We start from the raw sequence: 22,682 nt of genomic DNA, 5'->3' as shown, positions 1-22,682 counted from the left end.
GGCGGGGCCCCCCGTGCAGTGGACGCGCCCGGGGCGGGACCTGCAGGACCGCCGCGCCGCCCGCCCGCCAGCCGCCGCCATGATCATCCCCGTGCGCTGCTTCACCTGCGGCAAGATCGTGGGCAACAAGTGGGAGGCCTACCTGGGACTGCTGCAGGCCGAGTACACCGAGGGGTGAGGCGCGGGGCGGCGGGGCGGCGACCGGGGGAGAGCGGGGCGGGGGGCGGCGACCGGGGGAGAGCGGGGCGGTGTGGCCGGAGACCGGGGGAGAGCGGGGCGGTGTGGCCGGAGACCGGGGGAGAGCGGGGCGGTGTGGCCGGAGACCGGGGGAGAGCGGGGCGGGGGGCGGCGACCGGGGGAGAGCGGGGCGGGGGGCGGCGACCGGGGGAGAGCGGGGCGGTGTGGCCGGAGACCGGGGGAGAGCGGGGCGGGGGGCGGCGACCGGGGGAGAGCGGGGCGGTGTGGCCGGAGACCGGGGGAGAGCGGGGCGGTGTGGCCGGAGACCGGGGGAGAGCGGGGCGGGGGGCGGCGACCGGGGGAGAGCGGGGCGGGGGGCGGCGACCGGGGGAGAGCGGGGCGGTGTGGCCGGAGACCGGGGGAGAGCGGGGCGGTGTGGCCGGAGACCGGGGGAGAGCGGGGCGGGGGGCGGCGACCGGGGGAGAGCGGGGCGGTGTGGCCGGAGACCGGGGGAGAGCGGGGCGGTGTGGCCGGAGACCGGGGGAGAGCGGGGCGGGGGGCGGCGACCGGGGGAGAGCGGGGCGGTGTGGCCGGAGACCGGGGGAGAGCGGGGCGGTGTGGCCGGAGACCGGGGGAGAGCGGGGCGGTGTGGCCGGAGACCGGGGGAGAGCGGGGCGGTGTGGCCGGAGACCGGGGGAGAGCGGGGCGGTGTGGCCGGAGACCGGGGGAGAGCGGGGCGGGGGGCGGCGACCGGGGGAGAGCGGGGCGGTGTGGCCGGAGACCGGGGGAGAGCGGGGCGGGGGGCGGCGACCGGGGGAGAGCGGGGCGGTGTGGCCGGAGACCCGGAGAGAGGGGGGCGGGGGGCGGCGACCCGGAGAGGGGGGGCGGCGACCGGGGGAGAGCGGGGCGGTGTGGCCGGAGACCGGGGGAGAGGGGGGGGCGGGGGGCGGCGACCCGGAGAGGGGGGGGCGGTGTGGCCCGAGACCCGGAGAGAGGGGGGGCGGCGACCCGGAGAGAGGGGGGCGGTGTGGCCGGAGACCGGAGAGAGGGGGGCGGGAGGCGACGACCGGGGGAGAGAAGGGGGCGGGAGGTGACGACCCCGGAGAGAGGGGGGCGGGAGGTGACGACCCGGAGAGAGCGGGGCGGTGTGGCCGGAGACCGGGAGAACGGGGAGAGGGAGACGGGCTCAGCGACCCGGGGTCACCCGCTCCCGGGAGAGGGCGGGCGGTGTGACCGAAGCTCCTGTCAGGCTTTCAAGGTCCTGGCTCTTTCAGAACAGCTGTCCATCTCCTCTCTGGAGAGTGTCACCCTCTGCAGGGTGAGCAGTGGGTGTCTTGGGGACTTTTAGGTATCTCCCTGTAGGTCACAAGCACCTTTTCATCTGCAGCAAAGATCTCCCTACTTCCTTTCTCTGTTAAGCCCACTTCTTCTCCTGTAAACCTTGCTGATCCATTAAGATGCAAAACAGATTTTTTTTCCTGAGTACTTAACTGCCATCCCGGACTTTTGAGGCAGAGTTTGACTACCTGCCACCTTGTGGTCTCCTGTAAAGCCCTGGGGCTCACTGTGCCTGCATGTCATACAAGAGTCAGTGTGCTGGCTGAAAAGCTTGCAAGAGTGACCAGCATGGAAGTATCCGGGAGGCCTGCCCCTTCCCAAGCTGCCATCTCTGTGCATTGAAGCCAGTGGTGTGGGAAGTTTTCCAAAGCCTGAGAATGACTAAGTCCTGGGGAAACTGAGACTTGTAATTGGGCTGTGAAATGGGAGAGGGAGGTTCCTGAGGAGATAGTTTCTCTCTTACTTGGGGAGCAGGGCTGGGGAGAGATTCCACAGTTTATTTCCTGTCTGCTAAGGCCTGCCAGGATGAGCAGAGCTCCACAGGGCCACTGATCTCTGTCTTGCGCAGAACCTGCCCTGTGGGGCCTGAGCTAGATGAGGAGTTGGCACCTTGGTTAGGGCCTTGGTCCACAAAGCTCCCCTCCGGCTGTTCAGAAGCCCCAGGAGCTGCCTCAGTCCTGGGTACCAGCTTTAGAAACATGCAGAAGGCAGGTAAAGGTGGGGTGGGTGTGACCTCTGAGTAGGTGGTAGAAGAGGCCCATTGGGATCCTGCTGTAAGGTCTCAGCTCCAGTCCAGGTGGAGCTGTCCACCTTGTTTAGCAGGAGGGTAAAATGAGCAGGCACCAGTGCCCAGAGAGGTTGGCTGTGGCTCCAGACCTGTGGGGACCACAGTCTCACTACTTACTCCTCCCCTTGGCACAGGGACGCCCTGGATGCCCTGGGCCTGAAGCGCTACTGTTGCCGCCGAATGCTGCTGGCACACGTGGACCTGATTGAGAAGTTGCTCAACTACGCACCACTGGAGAAGTAGCCATGGAGCTGCATTCCTGCTCTACTGATATGGACAGTGTCACGCCAAGTTCATCAAGCTGAGGTGTCTGTGGGTGGCAACAATGCATGGCCTCAGCCACATGCCCCCCATGCTGGAAGGAAAGTTCAGTAAAGGTCTTAAGAATTACCCAGGTGTCCTGCTGATTGGCCTGGCTTGGGGAGGTCCCTTTGTCATGTCTCCTGCCTGTGTGAAGACTCAGCCCACTCTCTTACACTGCAGCAGAGCCCTTGGCTGGCTGGGCCCTGGCCCCTTTGACCACTAGGCAAGTCAGACCCACAAGCCTTCCAATAGTCACCCACCTGGTGCCTCTTCTCCTTCCTGTTCCAGGTGGGAGGGGGTGGATTCCTTCCTTGATGCCCAGGAGGAGGGAGAGCTTCCCATAGCCTGATACCCAAGAGAGCTCGGGGGACCTGGTGTTCCACCCTGACATTCCAGGCACAGAGACCCTACCACCTTCTCCCAGAATCTAAAGAACCAGGTTTTCTGGCCTGTGGGAGGGGGTGTTTTATTGTCAACCAACCTAGACAGTGTCTGCTACAGTCATGGCTGCCTGGCCCTGTGCTGCCTGCACCTGAGGTTCTGCTCCAGAATTTCTCAGGCTCCACCAAAAACCAGGGGAGGGACAGCACCCAACGTCCACAGCTGGGGTGAGGGGCTCTGAGGAGGTTCCCAGCACCCAGGTGTTGGCACTTGGTGCTCCAGGGGCTTCTGGTCATCAGTCCAGGCTGAGCTAAGACGGGTAGATGCCTCAGCCAGTCTGGGCTAAGGGTATGTGATTGCAGAGGTATGGGAAGCAGCTCTTTAAGCCTCTCCTTCTGGGCCAGTCATTAGCTGCCCAGACATCTGACATGAGGGCCTCTGGGGACCTTAGGGATAGGAGCTAGGGTGGCCCCAATAGTGGAGGAGCATCCCCCTACATTCTGCCAGACCTGGGCCTCTCCTGCCTTCTGATCCTAGTAGGCCTGACTTGATCCTTAGCTTCTACCTCCAAGCTCCCCCAAGTGTCCAGAAGGCAAGACTCAGGCCACACAGGTCTGCTTCTGTTTCCTCCTGAAGGGGTTCTTACCATTGGGCTTCCCCTTCCAGTGTGTTCCAGGAACACACTGGCCACCCTGGACCCTGGGTATGAGGCTCTTGGCTCCTGCCCTCTGGACACAGCAGGTAGGTGTCTCCACTCTGGACAAAAGAGCACTGAGGACAGGATTATCCTGTCGCTAACAGTAAGCTGACCCAGCTGTTCAACAAACATTTATTGAGCACCCATTATGTGGCAGGAATAGTTATAGGCATTTGGGATACAGCAGTGGATAAAACCAGTAATACCCTACTCTCGCAGGGACGTTCTGACTGGGATGCAGCACACTTTGTGAAGGCGATGTTAAAGAGCAGTGGCAAGAGTTAAGCCAGGCTCTGGCTGATTGGGCCTTACAGCTCTCAGGGCAGCACAAAGGGCTCCTGGTCCCGCCCTGCAGCCCCTGTACCTCTTGGCACCTTCAGCAGGGCCCCTACCACCTGCCTCTGACCACCCATGGTGTAGAGGGTGGGTCTAGGTTCTTCTCAGACTTGCCCAGGAATCGAGGAGGGGGTACTCTTACCAGAACCTAGGTCTCGTCCTACCTGCCAGGCCTGGGCCCCAAGCCCCACACAGGTAGACTAACCCTATCTTCCCTATGCTGGGGGAGGGACCCTGCCCCACGCCTCAGGAAAAAGGCACTTGAAGCCACCCCCAGGGTGAAGTCGGCAGAGGTGATGGTGGTGGCATGCAGGGCACAGACATGAAGATGGGCTCTGTCCTGGCCTTCAGTAGTCAGCTCAGTAGTTAGGTGGGATGCAGCAGGAGGCCAGTAGCCAGGCCAAACCCTGGTGGTCAGTAGTGCTCCAATTTGAGGCTCCTGTATAAGCAGCACGTGAAGACCATGCCAAAGACCTGCAGATGGTCAGGCAGGCATGAGACAGCACCTCAGGGTAGCAGCCCTCCCCCAGCTCCCCATAGTCGCCCTTATGCCCAAACCTGCACACAAGCGATGCCGATGCCCACGGCCCCGATGACCCTCAGGTGCTCTTGGATGAAGGTTTCCAGCTTGGTGATGCAGCCACCCTGTCAGAGTGGGGGGTGCTCAAGGTGAGCCCTGCCAGCTCCCCACAGACGTGTCCTAGGTGTGGCCCAACAACCCCACCACCCTGCACCAGGCCAGCCCCTTGCTCACAGTGACCCACCTCCACCTTGTAGATGTTGGAGGCGTGATCCCGCTGCCCACAGCCAGGTACCACCGTCTTGCAGCAGCTGTCGGGGACCACACGGCCACCGGCCTCACCCGAGCGGATCCACTCGCTGTCACGCCAGTCCTGGGAGTTGTTGCTGCCGCAGCAGTGAAACTACAACAAGAAGAGCTGAGCTCGTGGGGCCTGCCAGGGACAGCCCCAAGGGCACAGGCACATCCCCTGCAGGCAACACCCACCTCCTGCTGCAGCTTATCCACAGCACTGGTCACACCCTCATGGCCTGGCTGGTGGTACTGCTTGGTCATGGTGTCCTTCAGGTTCTCCTTGAGTTCTGTGTTCAGCTAAGGGAGGGAGTGTCAGTTAAGACCTCAAAGGTAGAGAGCTGAGAGAGCCCAGGACAGGACAAAGGCCCCAGGGTGCAAGGGAAGCACTAGGGTCTCACAGCAGCTGGTTGGAGGAACATGGGTATCATGTTAGAAGGGGATCATGGGTAGAAGGGAATCTCCGGATACCTGGACACCTTGGGCACTGCAGGCACGTCACCTGCCCCTGTGGCCACCCTTCCCTAAAAGCCTACACCCTGCCTCCAGGACCTAATGGCAAGTTGGTCAGTGCTGGAGTAGCAGGGGTAGAGACGACACATATCTCCCAAGGCCGATCCAAGCCCCTCTCACCTGCTGGTAGTAGACGTAGGCCAGGACACCAGCAATGATCTCCAGCAGAAAGATGAGGAGGAGCAGGATGAAGTACTGGGGGGCAGGGACCCAGTGAGGGGCTCAGCACCAGGCACCACAGAGCAGGGCACCTACCAGCTCCAAGCAGTAGGTGTGGGCCAGGCACCAGGCTCCCCAGCATTCCTGGTGGAGCTGGTGTCTCAGTCTAGCTGGGGCTGGGGGCTGTGGCCCCCTGCCAGCACAGCGGGGCCAGCCCACAGTGACACTAAACCATCAGGGCCCCAGAGACGGTCCCAGGAGACTATAGAGAGGAGCCCCTGACCAGGACCCTGTGCCCACCACCCCACGAGAATGCTGCCATGCCCCGCTGACCAGGCGCAGGAGGTTCCGCCGCTCCTTGAAGGTGGCACAGCAGCCCAGGACACCGGTCACCATGACGACAACACCAGCCACCACCAGGATGTAGGCAGTAGCCAGGTAGGTGCTTGAGGCCAGTAGGCTGATGTAGTCACTCTTGAGGGCCAGCGTCCAGATGCCCACTGCCATGACAGCCAATCCAGCCAGCTGTAGGCATGTGCACCAGTCACCACACCTAGCCCAAGTCTGAGAGCCCCCAGTTGAGCCCCTAGGCCAGGGCTCAGGTGCCTTCAAGGCCCAGGGAGTGCTGGGTGGGCAGCACGGCACCCAACTCACCCAGAAGCAGCAGTTGTAGGTGAACAGCAGGTACTTGAGGCAGACAGTGCCACATGTCGCCTTCTTCTCGTTGAATTCACCCATCTTGGGGCTGGGGAGGCGTGAAGGGGTCAGAGGGCCTGCAGCATCAGGCCCTGACTAGGAGGGTGGCCACACGCCAGTGGGGATGAGGGAGAAGGCACTGAGAGGCACAGGCCCAGCTGAGGCTGATCCAGCCACCTGTCCTGGGAGGCCTGGGGAGGAGCCTCCCTGGCAACCAGGGCATGAATCACTTCCTGGATCACAGCTCAGGAGACTTGACCCCCAAGCAGCCAGGCAGACCCCATGGGCGGCAGAGAAACCCAGCCCATCACTCACTGACTCACCCCTGCTGGCAGCCAGGGGAGGAGGCCCCAGCTGACCCCTCCCCCAGCATTCCCGGGCTCCACGTCACAGACTGACTGGCAGGAACCTCACACTTAGAGATAAGTCCCCAGAGGCAGTCAAGGATCCGGGAGCTCAGCCCTGACAGAGGTGCTCTGCACAGCCTCTGCTCCCACCAGGACAGGGAGAATGAAGGAACAGAGAAGTGGCCATGTTCCTCCCTAGAGGCCCAGGCACACCTGCCCTGCTCACACCAGTATCTGCACAGGGAGAGCCTGGGGTTTAGACACAGCTGGCCAAATTTCCAGACACGACCTGCAGTCTGCCCCGCCCAGCACTCACCAGGCTGTCTGGGAATGACTCCTCTATAGGACAGGTGTACAGAAGTTCCCCAGGACGCTGAGCTAGAGAGGAGCAGAGAACAGGTCACAGGTCTGCCCTCACTGCAGGATCCTGCCCAGACTCTTCCTGGTGGCTCAGACAGTGGGTCAGATCTACTCCAGAGGCAGAGGGAGGAGATCAGGCCCAGTATTTTGGTCTGGGAAGGGGCGGGGTGGGATGTGAGGGCAGAGGACATTTCTGGGCAGTCTGGTCCTGAGAGGAACTTCAGGTCTCCAGGTGCCCCACGCTAGGCCTTAGCTCCATACCGGTCACTGCCCCTCCCCCACCAGGCAGCAGCAGCTGCGGACGGAGAGAGCCACCGATCTCCACCCCTGGGTTTGGCGGAGGTGTCAACAGACTTCCACCTCTGAGCTGTGGGACGGGGACACAAAGCACCGCTGAGCTGGGGCCCAAACACAGGCTCTGTCCCTGGAGAGTGGTGTAAATAACCCCAGCAGCCGCGCCAGCCCTGGGCCGGGCTCCGGGGACCCCTGCTTCCTGGGGCGGCCGATTCTGGGCACACGCGCCGCCCCGCACCGGCAGAGGGCAGCGGCCCCTCCTCCCAGAAGTGCCCTGTGGACCTCGGGAGAAAGGGCCGGCGGGGGCCGCGGCCAGCGGAAACAGTTCCCGCGGCCGGCCCTCCACGTCCCGCCACACTCGGGGAGCCGGGACTCGGCCCCAGCCGACCGGGAGGAAGCCTCGCGTCACCGCGAAGAAGTCGCTGGCGTCAACGCCCCCAGCCCAGGCGCGACCACGGGCCCCGCCCACTTGCGCCGGGCGGTGGGCGAGCCGAGGGGAGGAGACCGCGGTCCAGGGACCAGGAGTGGGGCGTTCGGGCTGCACGTTTTGGGTCCTGCACCCAGGGACTGCCGTGCCCGTCCGAGAACCCCGGAGGCGCCCTGCCTCGCCCAGCGCCCTTCCCGCCCGGCGCGCGCCAGCGACCTCCCTCCGGAAGGGGCCTGGGAACCGGCTGCGTAGGTGTCCGGCGGACGCGGCCCCCCGGGCGCCAGCGGCGGCCTCCGGCACAGAAGCACGAAGGACCTGGGGCGCCCTGGGCCCCGCTCGGGCGGGCCGGCTCCGCCGCACACTCACCGACCACGCGACGGAGTCCGGGCCCGGGCGGTGGCTGCGGGGGCGGCGGCTCCCCGTGCGGAGAATGCGCGGCCGCAGGCCGGACAGGCCCCGCCCCGCCTGCGGCCACGCCCACAGCCGGCCGACGCCGGGCAGGTCCGGACGCATTTCGGCGGGCGGGAGGCGGCGGTGCTGACCGGGCATCGGGGGCGGGCCCGGTGAGCCGCGGCTCCGGGACACTCAGAGCCTTGACAAGCCCGACCCCGAGAGAGGAGCTGGGCGAGGGGCGGGAGGTGGGGGCGGCCCGCCAGACTGCCCCCTGGAGGAGGACCCGAGTCCCCAGGCCCTGGAGTCCCCAGGCCCAGCCCCCATTCGGTTTTACAGATGCTGGCCCAGCCTGGAGGTTCTAGCGGAGTGGGCCCATGACCTGGCAGACCAGCTGGGCTGGTGGGAAGCCACTCAGCTCCCTGGTGAAAAGGGGGCTGCTCAGGGCTGGGGATGTGGCTCGAAACGAAAAGGGGCTTGAAGCATGGCCAAGGACACACAGCCCCAAAAGAGCAGGGTCTTGGGTACCTCTCACATGTCATGGTGTGCCAAGGACGCCTCATTGTAAAGCACACATATGCTGCATCTCCCAGACACAGAAAACCAAGAAGAACACACGCAGTGGACGTTACAGGAGTTTTTGTTTTGCTTGTTTTTCCCTTGCTGGGACAAGGGAACAGGATAAGTATTGGCAAGGGCACACCTGGCAGGGGCACATGAGACCCTTGAGACCTTTACCACCCACAGGTTAGTTCCTGCATGTCTTTGTGGGCTAGAGCCCACACCCTGAATGGTAGGCCTCCTCCCAAGACAAATAGCCTTCAGGGGGCAGCTCCTCCAGGTAATGCCAAGGGAGTCACTTGGAGCTGGTTATCGGGCACTGGGAAGGTGGCCAGACCCACGTCTGGGGGGCCTAGCCCAGCTGCAACAGCAGCAGCAGGTGGGCCCAGGCAAGCGGGCTGTGGCCAGAGCCTTCTTGTGGCTGCTTCTGAGCAGCCTGGCCTCACAGGTCTCTCTCTCATCTCGTAGGTCTCGAAGCCGTGCATTCAGCTCCCTAGAGAAGGGGAAGTGGGAGGGCTGAGAACCCTAAGCAATCTAAGATCTTAAAGAGGGAGCAACCCAAGGTGGGAAGGTGGGTTCTGGCTCTCCTCAAACCAGAAGAGAGGTGCCTGGTGGGACGTAGGGATGCTGGAGGGAGGGAGAGTAGACATGAGGAGGGACTCCTCCCAGTGGGATGAGGTGGAGGCCAAGAGTATTTGGGAGCTTGGATACCCCTCCGAAGCTCTGTTGAGCCCTTGTCCTACCACTGGCCTAGGCCCGACTGCACCTGAGCAGCTCTAGTTGCCGTAGGAGGCTGAGTTTCTCTTTCTGCATGTTCCTGGAGACTGCAACCACGTCTCTGTGGGTAGGAAATGGTGACCCATGCAGGCAGGGCCCTCCCAGAAGTCCCTCCCTCCACCCCTACTCCCCAGACCCTGGGGGCAGCACTAGATCTTGGCATGGGGATATAAGTGGCCCAACCTGAGCCTAGCAAGCCAAGGCCCCAACCAACCAGCCCTGTACCTTTGTGTTTGCTCCTGGCGGCCCCGAGCATCACCCTCCAGTCTGTGCAGCTGCTCCTGCACCCCCTCCAGCTGTGCATGCAGTGCCTCACAAGCCTGCCGCAGCTGGGTGTTCTGGGCCTGCGCCTCCAGCTGCTCTGCAGCCCGGGCCTGTAGCTGCCGTTCCAGCTGGGGAAACGGTGTGGGCTGGTGAAGGCCCCCAGATCCCTCACTTGCCCCTCACCCCCAACATCTCTAGGGTTGGCAGCACTGAGACACAAGAGCACCCTTGAGGAAACTGGGACTGCAGGGGAGACTGTGGGATGGGGCTTAATTTGGGGTCCAACTACTTACCTCCAGCTGCCGCAAGCCAGCACTCTCCAGCTCCTGCTCGCGGCTCTGCAGCTCCAGCTCCAGATGCCCCCTTCGCTCCTCCAGGGGTAGGTTCTGGAACACACCGGGGCATCTAAGCCTTCTCTGGCCTCGAAGAAGAGGCAGCGGAGGGGTAGGATGGGGCCAGGGTGGGCCATGGAAGGGTGAAGACTGGTGGGGCCGCTGGGAGAGGAGAAACAGGGCACCCTGCGCTGGGGCAGCCTGTGCCCGTGCAGTTGGGGAACCCTGGGGGAGGGACCAGTTTGAGGAGGGCGGAGCCAGGGAGGCTAGCTAGGCTGAGAGGACCCGCACCTGGCTCTGCCTGCGGCGCTGCCGCTGCTCTCGGAGTTGCTGCTCCAGCTCCTCATAGAGGCCACGCACTTCCCTCTCATGCTCGCTTTCCCGCCTTTGGAGCCCAGGATGAGACAGCCTTGAGAACGTGCCGGCCCTGCCTCTACCCCTGTACTGGGGCCCCAGAACCGCATCGGCCCCACTCTCACCGCCTCAGTGCCTGCTCCAGGCCCTCGCGCTCCCTGGCTGCCTCTTCTAGGCAGGCCGATGCTCGCATCAGAACTTCCTCGAAAGAACCCAGCAGCTCTGGTCTCTCGCGCTGCAGCTGGGCCCACAGTGCCCTCACAGCCGGCTGCCTGAATCAGGCAAGTGCAGACTGAGGCCCAGGCTGGTGCGTGAGGGCAGGGGTAGCTCCCCTCTGCCTACCAGGTGATCCCTGGAGACCCCCGCAACCCAGGAGTTTGACCCATGCAACGCATTCCATTCAGGTGTGAGTGCTCTCATCCTGCCCGGGGTTCTGTGGCTGGGTACCATGAAGTGTCACTGTATGTGGACAGCCCAGCATGTGGGTAGCCACATGCCCAGTGCCTCCCCTCCCCGAAGCTGAGACTGCTTTGTCCTGGAATGCAAATTCTGCGGGAAATCACGCCTGGCCGGCTGACAGATGGCTGGGCCTGATCAGGCCCAGGGACTCTGCGTGGGAACAGAAAGGTGGTCACCGTGGACAGAGCATGCAGCGGGAGAGAGTAGAAGCAGGAACCCGGAGCAAAGCTAGCATCCACTCACTTGCCCAAGACCCGGGCCACTCCCAGCTGCTCCAGTGCAGTGCAAAATTGCTCCTGCTCCTCCTGCTCCTCCTCCTCCAGGGAACCCCTGGTGCCCTGCACATCTGACCAGCCCGATTCAAAGGTTTCCTCAGTAGTCCGGGAGGGTTGCATGCCCTGAGCCAACTCCACCCCCACAAACTTCCCTGCAGACATGGGAGGGAGAGATTATGGGACTGTGGGTTACCACCCTGGCCCTCCCCTGCTCACCCCCACCCCCAGCCATATCCTGCCCTCTCTCAGGGCCCAGTTTCCTGTTTTTCTTCCTTATTCTAGTCCTGTTGGCCTGGGAATGGGAGGTGACAGCCAGGCTCCCAGCTCCACCTGGGTTTGGCAGGAGACAGAAAGGGGTTGTGAGCAGAAAGATCAGTGTCATATACTACTGTCTGGGGGGTGGAGGTCCCAGGCACTTGAGTGTAGATACAGTGAGTGCCCTGGATCTACAGGGAGTGCACTGGATCTACAGGGAGTATAGATACAGCCCAGAGTCCCACAATGAGCCAGACCAGGACCTCTGGGTGCTGGGGGAGGGTAAGGCCCAGCTCACCCAAGCCTAAGCTAAACTCCCGGGCAGTGAGGAAGCCAGTGTGGGCCTGGTCCAGACTTTCAAACACAGCCTCCAGCTGCTCAGGTGTGAGGAGTAGGTCACTCTGCAGGCCCTGGCAGAGAAAGGGCAGGGTGAGTGACCAAGGTCAGGTCAGCCCTGGGCCCAGAGGCTTCTTGTGACTGGTGCTCACCTGCAGGTCCTGCCGGGTGATGAAGCCTTTGGCTTCCTTGTCACATAACAAGAAGAGCTCCTGGGCCTGCTGCAGCATGGCAGCCTGCTGTCCAGTGGAGGCCCCCTCCTCCTCCTCCTCCTCCTGGGATTCCCCAGCCCCTGGCTTGCCAGTAGCCATGAAAACAGGAACCTTGCCTCTGCTGGGTGCTGAGAAACCAAGAGAGAGAAGACATGGGGGACATGGAGTGGGCCACACGTGCCCTGAGGGCTCTGCCAGAGAGGGAGCCTAGGGCACCCAGGGAGGACTGGTGTTTGTAAGGGAGGCTGCAAGCCTGGGGTGCCCCCGGGTGGAGTGATGCAGACCTGGGGACCAAGCACAGAACCAGGTATTCCTTGGAACACAAGGAAAGGCTATGCCCAGGGGAACTAGTGCGAGAGGAAAGAGGGTCAGTTCCAGGGGCTAGCTGTAGGGGACCTTATGAGGAGGCCTATGAACTCCTGACAGCCAGAGGAGAAAGAGGTCCAGTGAAGGAGGAGCCCACTTCATGCTGGAGTTGGAGGACTGGGCCAATCCTAGCTAAATCCTTGGCCCCAGACCTGGCCTGTGATGCCCTGGCCTCCTGACAGCTGGCAGGCCAGGTAACTCCTCCCTGCCTGCCCACTGGTCCCTCCCATGGATGACCAGTTCCCATGGGGCACAATGGTAAGCTCCCAGCCTTGGGCACGCGTGCCTCCACAGCCCGAATCAGCAACACCCCTCCTACAGCACTAGTACCCTTCCTGTGCCCTCCAAGTCTGAGAACCTCTTGGGGCCTCCCTTCCACCTCCCAGAGAGCTCCACCCCTTAACCAGAGCCACCTGTCGTTTTCACAGCCTCCAACCCGGATTTCTCAAAGGTACAGCAGGGCCAGAGACACCTGCCCGACCTGGGACTCTAGCTGGGGGTTAGTGTCTCCTCAGCCCAAGCCTGTCACCTTCGCCCCACCCCGGGCCAGTGTCCCTGAGAAGAGGGGCGATCTCCAAAGACAGCAGGTCGGAGGAAGCGCCCGGCGAGGGGTGGGGGGCAGGCAGGATCCGGGTCATGTCCTCCAGGCAGCGCCAACGCCTCACCCGGCTCTTGGGCTGCACCGACCCGAGGTCCATCCCAGCCGGAAGCGGCGCTGTGGCCGGGCCAGGCTGGGCCAGAGGGAGGCAGGAGGTAGGGCCAGCGGGTGGGGTTGGAGAGCCGCCCGCACAGCCCGCACCCCTGGGGGCCGATCCGGCCCTGTCCCTGCGCCGCGCGCCAGGAGGGCCACGGACGTCCCCCGACTGGGAGCGCTGGTCGGCGCCCGCCACGGCGGTCGCGAATTGACGCCCAGGACAGAGCCGCGAGGGCGCGGCGGTGGGAGCCGGGTCGCGGGACCCGGGAGCGCCTACCTGGGAGCTGCGCCGCCGCACCTGCCGCGCGCGGGCCGCTCCTCCCGGAAACGCGCGGCGCGCCCCGCCCCTGCTGGGACCCCGACCGCGCCGGGGGCGCTGGCCTTGCAGCCTCGCAGGACCGGAGACCCCAGGTGGGCCGGCCCGGGCGGAGCTGTCGCCGGCTGCTGTCGCTGTGTTCCCGCCTCTCCTGCTGCCCTGGCGGCCAGAGATCCCTGGCAGCCTGAGCGGCTGTCCAGGCAGAACCACGGGGCACAGCTGGGGACCCTCAGGAAAGTGCAGACACCAACCTTTCAACCCGATCCAGACTTAAGACGCCAAAAAGTGTGTAGGAAAAAGCCGGCAGGAAGTGGACCAAATTCTTTCAGAGGCTATCTCTAATGCAGTCCCAATTTAGTTTTTTTCAAATTTTAAAACAATGAACATATAATACTAGAAAATGACATTTAACGGAGCACTAAGCACCCTGTGAGGGGAGTGAATGTGGGGCAGAGAGGTCACATCAGCGGCCACCCACCCCCAGAATGCCTTTTGGGCACAGCCCCCACCAGGGTTCCCCTGGGGCAGAGCTGAGCACAGCGCTCCTGCCTGGAAGAAATCCTGGGCCCTTCCTAAGGGTCCTCCCTAGCCCCAGCCTGGACTCTGCACCCACCTGAGTGCTGGCCTGATTGTCACACAATGCTGGGGGCCCTGTGGCCTCTGCTTCTCAAGTGGAACAACAGGCTGGGCCTATAGGACACTACCTGGAGACCAAGAGGGGGGTGGCCCCTGGCACACAGACCAGGGACCTGCCTGGCCGGCTCACCCAGTCCTGCTGCCCCAGGTCCCACCACCGTTATTGTTGGCTGGGGGCTGCCACCACAACTGACCCACGCCTACTGGGAGGGGCAGGTAGGCACTGAGCCTGGTAGAACTAGGCTCACAGTCAGCTAAGTCAGGTCTCCACTCCAACACCCTCTCTTCAGGGGCTTCTGTGCCCTAAACTGCTCCCTCTGGATAAGGATCACTTCAGGAACAAAGCCACCTTCAGCTAGGACCTTACCGTGCCTCAGTATTCCAGGTCCCTCCTAGATACTGGCAGGAGACAGAGAGACGGAGACAAGAGGGACCGTGCATCTGGCCAGCAAAGCTCGTGATGCTGGGGGGCCAGATGCCCAAGGTGGAGCAGGGGCCCTCAGCTCCAGGAGCTTTACCTCCTGCAACAGCCCTGTTGTCACTCTGGAGCTGAAGGGCAGGTGACTCCTTTTGTCAACATCCCCCGCCCCCAGTGCATGGATGGAATCCAGGCTGTGGTGCATGCCAGGCCAGAGCTCTGCTATTAAGCTGTCCAACTCTATAACATTTTAATTCAGCAAGGATCTTGGACCCAAATATGTCCTTTGGCCCTCGGAAAGCCATGCCAGGAGGTCTCAGGGCAAAGTGGGGGGCATATATAGGGGTCCTCAACAAAGTGTAAGAGAAGGCCCCAGGCCCAGCTGGCAGGCCCCAAATGTCAGGTCCAACAGTGTGAGCCTGGAAGGCCAGACATCCTGTGTAGAGACACTGGTCAGCTAGGTGGAAGCAGGCTCTGTCCACCATGGCCCCAAGCAAAAGAGGGCAAGGGAGGGGCTGGGGATGTGGCTCAAGAGGTAACGTGCTCTCCTGGCATGCGTGGGGCGCTGGGTTCGATCCTCAGCACCACGTAAAAATAAAATAAAGATGTTGTGTCCACTGAAAACTGAAAAATAAATTTAAAAAAAGTGGGCAAGGGAGTTACACAGAATGAAGAAAGAAGATTACACAGAAGTGAAGAAAGTAGATGCTGAGCTCTGGCATTTATTACTTCTGCTTTGGCAAAAATAAATAATTCTTCACACATATTCATGAGCAAAACAGGGGAAATGGGTGGGAGGAGCTGATGTGGGGTTCTCTGGGAAGTCCTGCACTGAGAAGGGGCAGGCAAGGGTAGGGGATTAAGGCACAGGTGGAGGGGCCTCTGCAGCCCAAGAGAAGGGGCACTCCACACCCCTCCAAACTCAGTGCAGTGAGCGAGCAGTTGATGGAGGGGGATTCACAGCAAAGCCCCCTCTTTGTGGCCGTGAGGGGTTCTGTCTCCTTGCTCCACAGTAGAGAACTAAGAGGCAAGGATGGGTTCTCAGCCAGTCCCGGAAACCTGAGCCCCATGGGCTGGGGAAGGCTGGGCCCTCAGCAAGGAGGCAGGCCCGGTGGGTGCTGTGGGGGCATGGGGTCTGTGGGGGTGGGGCTGGCAGGGGTGCGCATGCGCAAGGCATCCGGCGGGAAGGCCACATTGGTGCAGAAGAGACCCAGCAGCAGCTGACGCTGGCACTCCTCCCACTTGGCCAGCGCATCCCCAAGTGAGAGGTTGTTGCGCACCCAGCTGGGCAGTGCCTCGCTGTAGGTGGCACAGGACAGTGGCACGGAGGGTAGTGACTGGGCACGGCGCAGCTCCATCTGCTCCGAGAGCCTGTAATGAAGGCATCAAAGGTAGGCAGGGCTTAGTGGGGGTCCCTCAACCCAAAGGCTCTGGGCCTGAGGACAGGGGTGGCTCACCTGGAGGGCAGGTGGCTGCCCAGCTTCCTCTTGGCACGCATCACCAGGTATTGGCAGATGCTGCCCGTCTGCTCCTTCATCCATCGGATGTCCTCTGGAACATCAGGCAGCCACTCCAGCAAGCTGGAGGGTCAGGAAGACACACCTTCAGCCTCTGTGTCCAGGCCCTCCCAGCTTCCCCAGCCTAAGCATCCCTCCTGGGCGACCCCAGTTCCCCTCTCCCAGCCCTGGTTCCCTGCCCGCACCGAATGGTGAAGGACACAGCACTCTCCAGTGGCAGCGTGTAGGGCACCATCATAGCTGTGGCCAGACGCACTGGCAGCATGTTGGACAGAGTGGTCATCAGGTCCCTGGGCTCCACGCAGGCTTCCAGCAGGGCTGTGCAGGGGATGAGGGCAGCCAGTCAGGGAAGCAGAGCAGCCCAGTGTGCTGTGCCAGGCTTCCACACTGCCAGCCCCTCCTCCTCCCTTCTCTCCCAGTGAGTACCCTCATTGAGCCGGGCAGGCAGGTGGTCTAGGATGTGATCTTCCCTGGGTGGCTGCAAGTGGTCCTCTGCTCCAGTCTTCTCTGTGACCGCAGTAGCCTCCTGGGTGTCTTCCTCCTTTGGGTCACAGGGGCGGGTGGGAGGCAGTGCCAGCAAGGGGTTGGGCCTGTTCAGGAGGCCTGGGATGGAGGTGGGGGTGCGACAGAAAAGTGATCACCACAGTCATGGTCACTGCTGGCCTGCAGTGGGCAGCAGAGCTGGCTCCACCCATCCTATAGCTACCCACGCACCGTTCCTCCGCAGGAAGCGCAGACCATCCCTGTAGCCCTGTTTGCACATCTCTCGAAGTACCTGCAGCAGGGGTATAGGTGAACTGGAGCAAATGGAGCCAAGGGTGCCCTGTGCTGTCCTCCACAGAGTCTCTATGTCCCTACCACCGCACCTCCATTCCAACCTCCGCCTCCACCAACCATCTCAGATCCAGCCCAGGGTCCCGGCTGGAGAAAGCACAGGCCACAGCCCCACAGAGCGGCTCACCATGGGTTCTGGAGGGAAGAGGGCCTTGGAGAGGCGGTAGAGGTTGCGCAGGTTGAACTGGATGCTGGTGTTGGTGACCCGGAGCTCATGGATGTTGGTGGAGCTGTCCTGTGGGCAGATGTCACTCTCTCCCGAGAAGGGGGACACCGTGATGGTGTTCTTCAGCTCATAGAGTGGCAGGTTGTCTGAAATGCCGCCATCCACATAACGCTTCACAGGGACACAGACGCATGGTCACAAACTGAGGGACTTTTCCCCACCCAGTGGCAATTTCTTTTGGCCTTTCACACTGGGCACTGTCCATGGGCTGGCTTGGGCACTGAGTAGATGGCCAGACAGTGAGGGGGCAGCCACAGGAAGCATGTCCCCAGGGCTGGTCAGCTTCTTAAGTAACAAGGGAAATGAGGCAATGGGTAGAGGCAGAGAGATGATGGAGCGGACGGGGCTCTACAGTCCTCCCTCCTCCACCCCTTCCTCCCAAAGCCCAGACAGCACTGGATCTCCTCAGCCCCAAAGGGCGCCCTTGACAGGGCTAGGTGGGCCAGGTGGGCATACTCACCACCCCTTGGAGGGAGGGTGGAATGAGGCCACAGTACACGGGGATGAACGTGCTGCAGACATTGGCCTGCAGGGCAGAACAGGAGGGGGTGAGCAGTCGCCTTGGGCCACACTGCTCCCCACAACGTGGCCCCAGCAGGACCCACCTGGATGAGCTCCTCCTTGGAGTCGAAGTGGGTTATAATGACGTTCTCTCCATCTGAGACACGGGTCAGAGAGATGCCCAGGCGCCCACTGGCACGCTCATGGCTATCAGCCGGCAGAGTCTTCAGCAGACAGCCACGGATGGTCTTCACCAGGTTGAAGGAGGGGTGCAGGGGACCCAGGAACCTCTTCCGGGCCTCCTTGGACACCTCAATGATGTTGGCACCTGCCTCGCCTGGGGCAGCAGGGCCCAGGTCAGAGCCAGCAACACCCCTATGGCTCCATGCTCAGGGTTCCCCAGCACACACATTCCAAACATCACCATTGACCCTAGAGGACCCCCAGTGCCCAGACATGGCCTGGCTCACAGCTGAGATTTTTTTTTTTTTTTTTTGTAGCTGTAGATGGACAGCATGCCTTTATTTTATTTGCTTATTTTTTTGTATGCAATGCTAAGACTCGAACCCAGTGCTTCACATGTGCTAGGCAGGAGCTCTGCCATTGAGCCCCAGCCCCAAACACAGTTGAGACTTTTTTCAATTTTTATTTTTTAGTTTTAGGTGGACACAATATCATTTTTTAAAAAATTTTTATGTGGTGCTGAGGATCAAACCCAGTGCCCCATGTATGCTAGGCGCACCCTCCACCACGAAGCCACAGCCCCGGCCCCACAGTTAAGACTTTTAAAAGTACATATTTATTTATTTTTCCCAATACTGGGTATTAGACAAGCTGTGCTCTACCACTGAGCTACATCCCTAGCCCTTTTAGCTTTTTATTCTGGTATAGGGAGGGTCTCACTGAATTGTCAAGGCTGGCCTTGAACTTGCAATCCTCTTGCCTCAGCTTCCCACATTCCCAGACACTGTATTTGGCCACAGTTGAGACTTTTGCTATCTGTCTCTGGGTAGAGGCAGGCAGGCCAACACCTCAGAGATAGTGGACAGCAAGAGGTGGCCAGTTGGGGCTGGGACCTGCCCTCTGCCCAGCATTTCCCAACTGCCTGTCCCCATGAGTCATTGGACTGGCGTAGTGTGGCATGGCAGGCAACCAGGAGAGGGCAGAAGGCAGAGGTAACTCTGACTGGCCTTAGCCTTCACCTACTTGGCCAGATTGAAAAGGGAACCAGACCCACAGCTCAGCCCAGCCAGGGTCACAGGCCTCAGGGCACAGGGCTGAAGGCAGTGGGCCTATCTGGGAGGACAAGATGTGTTCCACTGCAGCCACAAGCAAGCATGCCAACACTTCCCTTGAGAGCTGACCCAAGAAAATGCCAAAAAAGCCAGGGGAAAAGCCAAGGACTAGGCTCTCCTCCAGGATGTCTTTCTGGGCAGGAGTGGGACTTGTGTGCCAGGTGCTCTCAACAGGTACCTGCCAAAATGGGGGGGGGGGGAGGCTCTAGTGCCCAACACCATTTGTGAGGCTTGTTGGCAGAAGAGGCTCTGCTGCAAGGGTGTCAAGTAGGGTACAGGCCTGAGACCAGCAAGCAGTCTGTTCCAAGGCAGAGCACAATTCCAAGGACATGAATCCCAGGTCTTTCTTCTACCTTCCTTCTCAGGGCAAAGGTCACAGGCAGGGGACAGTGGAGACCCTAGATCAGCTCCTCTGGGGCATGGCGTCCTTGTCACCTTGGCTGCCCTAGCGGTCTGGGGGCTGGGCAGCAGTTACCAGGATTGCTGGGAACGCTGTGTGCTGTAAACACCTCTCTCACGTGGCAGCCCGGAAGTGAGAGAGGCCCAGCCCGGCTCATACAGACCCCTGCGCTTCTGACCAAGGGCTCCTGAGTCAGGAAGCATACCCACCTGTGAGATGGGCAAAACGACTGGCCACAGCTGAGAAGCCGGGCTGGCAGGGCTCTGCGGACCAGGAGAGGGCAGAGTCGCTGACCAGGTCCAGCCCTGATCAGGACTGGCCTCTTCCTCCAGGGGCTCTCAGAAAAGACCAGGTCACAGTGCCTAGAAGCCCCTCGGAAGCCACCTTCATACTAGGCACTCCCTTGTCCAAGGCAGCCTGAAACTGCGAAGACCCAGGACACGGTGACCGCTGGCACCAAGTAACCAGGGAGATTCAGACCCTCCTCCTACTCTCACGTCCCGCCCACGACTTTTCTTTCCAATAGACAGCGGTGCTGCACCTGCCCGCCCACAACCTTCACTCCCAGGAGGCGGGCCCGAGGCTCACAGCAGCCATGCCCTGGTGCAGGCCAGGCCCCACCCCAGTCCCTGGGCACCCTCCGAGCAAAACAAACCAGGTTCTGCCCCCAGACCAGCTCCCCGTACCGGACCCTTTGCCGTGGTCCCCGGCCCAGGCAGAAACCCCGCTCCACCGCACGCACTGCACTCACCGCCTGGCCAGCTTCCCTCTGCGGGAGGGGGTGGGCGCAGTGCGCGCACGAAGGGCATCCCGCCCGGCCCCTCCTCCTTCCCGCCGGACCCCGCGCGTTCCCCACCAGCTCCCTACCCTGGCCCCGCGCGGCCCCGCTCACCCAGGCAGGCCCCGGTGACCAGCGCCGTGGCCGTGAGCGCCCCGGCTGAAGCGCCGTAGATGTGCGTGGCGTTGGCCACCAGGAAGGGCGCGTGCTCACGGAGGCAGGAGGCCACGCCGATGTGGTAGACGCCGAGGAAGCCGCAGCCCGCGAACGAGATGTTCCACTTGGCCTCCTTGGGGAACATCGCGGCTCCGGGATCCGCGGGCGGCCGCCGCGCTGTCGCTCGAGCTCCGGGTCTCCGCCGGCGAAGGCGGAGACGCTGCGCAGAGCCACGGCGGAGGCGGCGTTTTAGTGCGGCCGGGGGCGGGGCCGGAGCTCACGGCCCAACCCGAGCGCGCGGGGAACGGCCGTGCCCGAGGCTCCGCCCACCCGCCGCCCCGCTGCTGGGCTCCCCCGGCCCCGCCGCGACACCTGCGCCGCGAAGCCATCTGCGGGGCCCCCAGGAGCTTCCGCGGCCCCACCGGCCTCCCGCCCGCTGCCCAGCACCTCGGGCGGCGGCCGGGCACACGGCAGCCTAGTCGCGTGGGGCGGTCCAGCCCAGGCCCAGCGCTGGGCTCGCGAGCCTCGTACGGATCTGGACACCCGCGAGAGGAGCTCCGGTTTCTGCCGCCCCCTCCTCTGGGGTCCACGACCCTCCCGGACACAGAGGAGCTAGGCAGGGACGCACGACAGCAGCCACCGGGACCGAAAGACCTCGGCCTCGCAGGCCGCGGGCCCCAGGCCCCGCCGACCCACCCACAGGCCGGCCCATAAACATCCGATGCCGGACGCGAGCCCACAGACACAGCCGCATTCCACGCACCTCAGCCTCGTCCCCTTCCCGCCGCCCCTCTACCCTGGCCACTCACCTGGCTCGGTACCTGGGTCGGAGCCTGAGTCCTCCCGCGGCGGGGTCCCCACGGGTCTAACTCGAGGCAGCCCCGCCCTCGCTAATTACCCCAGGGGGCGGAGCACCCGGGTGACGTCACCCACCGCCCCCGCTCCCATTTCTTCCTCCGACTGTGGGGCCTGCCAGGCTGGCTTGCTTCCAGCCTTCACCTCGCCTCACCCCAAGACTAGGGGCTGGTCTGGGTTGGGGTGGCGGCAGTGTGCGGGTCTTCCGGGGAACACTCACTCCCCAGGGGAGCTCGGCTCTGGACACAGCTGGAGCCAGAACCGCGGAGGGTTGGGGCTTGGGGCCCTCTGGGGTCGTGCTCTCCCGTCCTCAGCCCCAGTGCTTGCAGCCGTCCCATACTCAGGAGCTAGGTACTCAGGAGCTAGCGCAGGAACCCGCAGAGCGGTGGGGTCAAACCAGCTGGGCCTCACTGCGCGGCTTAAAATGAGACAATTGAGGCCATGCTCGGGCCTTCCCTACGAAGGGGCCGCTGATCTCTGTAAACAAGCAGTTAACCAAGTCCTGGCACCGGGAGGTCATGGCAAACAGCACATGAAAAGGCCCAAGGTGGGGATTGAGGGGAACAGGGGCTCTTCGACCAGTGACTGTATTTGACTTAAAAACGTCGCCCAAATGCTTTGAATATTTGAATATCTGTACAGAGCAGCAAACCCACTGACCAGGGAAAGGGAGCTGGGTGGTGGGGGTGAGAAGGTATGGCCTCATGGCCATGACCTGGCAGGAGACACCCTCACCCAGTGCCTGGACTTCCTTGGATAATCCTGCTAGGGGCAGCAGGACTCCAAGGATGTGATATGAAGAGCTTCCCAGGTTCTTCAGGGTGGCAACTGAAGGAGAAGCAGCACCAAAGCCCTTTCCCACAGCCTGATCCAAGGCCTGTCCTTAGGGTTGGTGCTGCCCAGTTCAGGAAGACCTCTAGCCCTATTTCTACAGAGGATCAGGCTGTTTTGGGTACATTTCCCTGCAGGCCTCTGGGAGGCTATAAGCCAGGAACAGGCAGGCCCTTCCTGGAATTCTGGCAAGGGTTGTGGCCCACCCCCTCAGCATGAACTCCCAGGGCCCGCCTGATGACAGGCCCCAGGGGCATTGTCTGCTGGCTCCCATGGTGCCCTCTGGGCACAGAGCCCTTCCCTTTAAGGTTCAGGCAGGAACTGAACTGCACCCTGAACCATGGGCCTTCAGGACAGGGTTTAAGTTGCCCAGGCTGGCCTGGAACTTGCAAGCCTCCTACTGCCATAGTGCCCAGCAAAAAGTAAATACAGGAACAGGGTTTGTGGCTCAGTGGTAGACCACTTGCCTAGCATGTGTGAGACATTGGGTTGGAGTCTCAGCACTGCATATAAATAAAGGTCCACAGGCAACTAAAAAATCTTTAGATGCACCACACCCAGCAAGAGATGTTTTAAAAAAACAATTTAGAACTGGAGGTACAGTTCAGTGGTGGAGTGGTTACCTAACATGCACAAAGAGCTGAGTTTGATCCCTAGCAAATTGAGGCTGGGTGCAGTACAGGCAACTCAGTAGGCTGAAGTTACATAGCAGTTTGTCATCAGCTTGAACAAATTGTAGGTTCTGGGTTCAATCCCTAACACCACACACAAAAAGCTCTCCCCATCCCAGGAATTCCTGTGGGCCTTGCCCCTACCCCCTCACCCTGTACGGGAGTTTTCCCTCCAGGACAGGGTTTCCAGCTCTTCTCATCTCACGTTTTTTCTTCTCAAAACAAAATGGGTGCCAAGGCGCATGCCTATAATCCCAGCAGCTAGAAGGCTGAGGCAGGAGGATCGCAAGTTTAAAGCCAGCCTCAGAAACTGGCAAGATGCTAAGCAACTGAGCCTCTGTCTCTAA

The 22,682-nt window shown here is 61.9% G+C and overlaps 4 protein-coding genes across 5 annotated transcripts; 1 reads left to right on the top strand and 3 right to left on the bottom strand.

The window, feature by feature from the left end:
- The first annotated feature begins 14 nt into the window (after window positions 1-14).
- LOC120889506 (DNA-directed RNA polymerases I, II, and III subunit RPABC5) lies at window positions 15-2,692 on the top strand. The gene is made up of 2 exons (XM_078045278.1): window positions 15-174; window positions 2,437-2,692. Exons 1-2 carry the CDS (start codon window positions 80-82, stop codon window positions 2,543-2,545), a joined length of 204 nt encoding a protein of 67 aa, XP_077901404.1. The 5' UTR covers window positions 15-79; the 3' UTR covers window positions 2,546-2,692.
- A 1,109-nt stretch (window positions 2,693-3,801) lies between these two features.
- On the bottom strand, window positions 3,802-8,130 carry Cd151 (CD151 molecule (Raph blood group)). Of its 2 annotated transcripts, none has more exons than XM_005341637.5 (9): window positions 7,993-8,130; window positions 6,862-6,923; window positions 6,157-6,247; window positions 5,836-6,027; window positions 5,464-5,538; window positions 5,026-5,130; window positions 4,784-4,942; window positions 4,578-4,664; window positions 3,802-4,493 (listed from the first exon to the last, which is right to left on the bottom strand). In XM_005341637.5, exons 3-9 carry the CDS (start codon window positions 6,238-6,240, stop codon window positions 4,434-4,436), a joined length of 762 nt encoding a protein of 253 aa, XP_005341694.1. In that variant the 5' UTR covers window positions 6,241-6,247; window positions 6,862-6,923; window positions 7,993-8,130; the 3' UTR covers window positions 3,802-4,433. The 2 variants fall into 2 exon arrangements, with proteins under 2 accessions (XP_005341694.1, XP_013221299.1); XM_013365845.4 differs by lacking the exon at window positions 7,993-8,130 and adding an exon at window positions 7,843-7,984.
- Window positions 8,131-8,638: 508 nt separating this feature from the next.
- On the bottom strand, window positions 8,639-12,868 carry Cracr2b (calcium release activated channel regulator 2B). Its single transcript, XM_078045261.1, has 10 exons — window positions 12,737-12,868; window positions 11,782-11,969; window positions 11,592-11,703; window positions 11,007-11,190; window positions 10,430-10,576; window positions 10,242-10,335; window positions 9,912-10,004; window positions 9,580-9,746; window positions 9,344-9,415; window positions 8,639-9,070 (listed from the first exon to the last, which is right to left on the bottom strand). The coding sequence occupies exons 1-10, from the start codon at window positions 12,843-12,845 to the stop codon at window positions 8,887-8,889; spliced, it is 1,350 nt and encodes a 449-aa protein (XP_077901387.1). The 5' UTR covers window positions 12,846-12,868; the 3' UTR covers window positions 8,639-8,886.
- Window positions 12,869-14,964: 2,096 nt separating this feature from the next.
- On the bottom strand, window positions 14,965-20,906 carry Pnpla2 (patatin like domain 2, triacylglycerol lipase). Its single transcript, XM_005341631.3, has 10 exons — window positions 20,788-20,906; window positions 19,937-20,198; window positions 17,454-17,686; window positions 17,309-17,374; window positions 16,750-16,959; window positions 16,503-16,563; window positions 16,215-16,391; window positions 15,974-16,106; window positions 15,729-15,851; window positions 14,965-15,642 (listed from the first exon to the last, which is right to left on the bottom strand). The coding sequence occupies exons 2-10, from the start codon at window positions 20,121-20,123 to the stop codon at window positions 15,363-15,365; spliced, it is 1,470 nt and encodes a 489-aa protein (XP_005341688.1). The 5' UTR covers window positions 20,124-20,198; window positions 20,788-20,906; the 3' UTR covers window positions 14,965-15,362.
- Between the last annotated feature and the right edge of the window lie 1,776 nt (window positions 20,907-22,682).

Source organism: Ictidomys tridecemlineatus, chromosome 4, assembly GCF_052094955.1.
Source record: "Ictidomys tridecemlineatus isolate mIctTri1 chromosome 4, mIctTri1.hap1, whole genome shotgun sequence".
NCBI classification, from domain to species: domain Eukaryota; kingdom Metazoa; phylum Chordata; class Mammalia; order Rodentia; family Sciuridae; genus Ictidomys; species Ictidomys tridecemlineatus.
This window is presented reverse-complemented; position numbering and strand designations above follow the sequence as displayed.

Bases quoted from the DNA above. Each gene is read 5' to 3' on its own strand.
- LOC120889506 (XM_078045278.1), top strand. From the start codon at position 80: ATGATCATCCCCGTGCGCTGCTTCACCTGCGGCAAGATCGTGGGCAAC. The intron at 175-2,436 runs GTGAGGCGCGGG...CCCTTGGCACAG, and splicing joins CAGGCCGAGTACACCGAGGG to GGACGCCCTGGATGCCCTGG.
- Cd151 (XM_005341637.5), bottom strand. From the start codon at position 6,240: ATGGGTGAATTCAACGAGAAGAAGGCGACATGTGGCACTGTCTGCCTC. The intron at 5,539-5,835 runs GTCAGCGGGGCA...CCTGCCCCCCAG, and splicing joins GGCGGAACCTCCTGCGCCTG to TACTTCATCCTGCTCCTCCT. The intron at 4,943-5,025 runs GTGGGTGTTGCC...TTCTTGTTGTAG, and splicing joins TGGATAAGCTGCAGCAGGAG to TTTCACTGCTGCGGCAGCAA.
- Cracr2b (XM_078045261.1), bottom strand. From the start codon at position 12,845: ATGACCCGGATCCTGCCTGCCCCCCACCCCTCGCCGGGCGCTTCCTCC. The intron at 11,704-11,781 runs GTGAGCACCAGT...TTTCTCTGCCAG, and splicing joins TCACCCGGCAGGACCTGCAG to GGCCTGCAGAGTGACCTACT. The intron at 10,336-10,429 runs GTGAGAGTGGGG...TGGGCTCCAAAG, and splicing joins CTGGAGCAGGCACTGAGGCG to GCGGGAAAGCGAGCATGAGA.
- Pnpla2 (XM_005341631.3), bottom strand. From the start codon at position 20,123: ATGTTCCCCAAGGAGGCCAAGTGGAACATCTCGTTCGCGGGCTGCGGC. The intron at 17,375-17,453 runs GTGGGTCCTGCT...TCTGCCCTGCAG, and splicing joins CCAAGGAGGAGCTCATCCAG to GCCAATGTCTGCAGCACGTT. The intron at 16,564-16,749 runs GTGAGCCGCTCT...CCCCTGCTGCAG, and splicing joins TCTTCCCTCCAGAACCCATG to GTACTTCGAGAGATGTGCAA.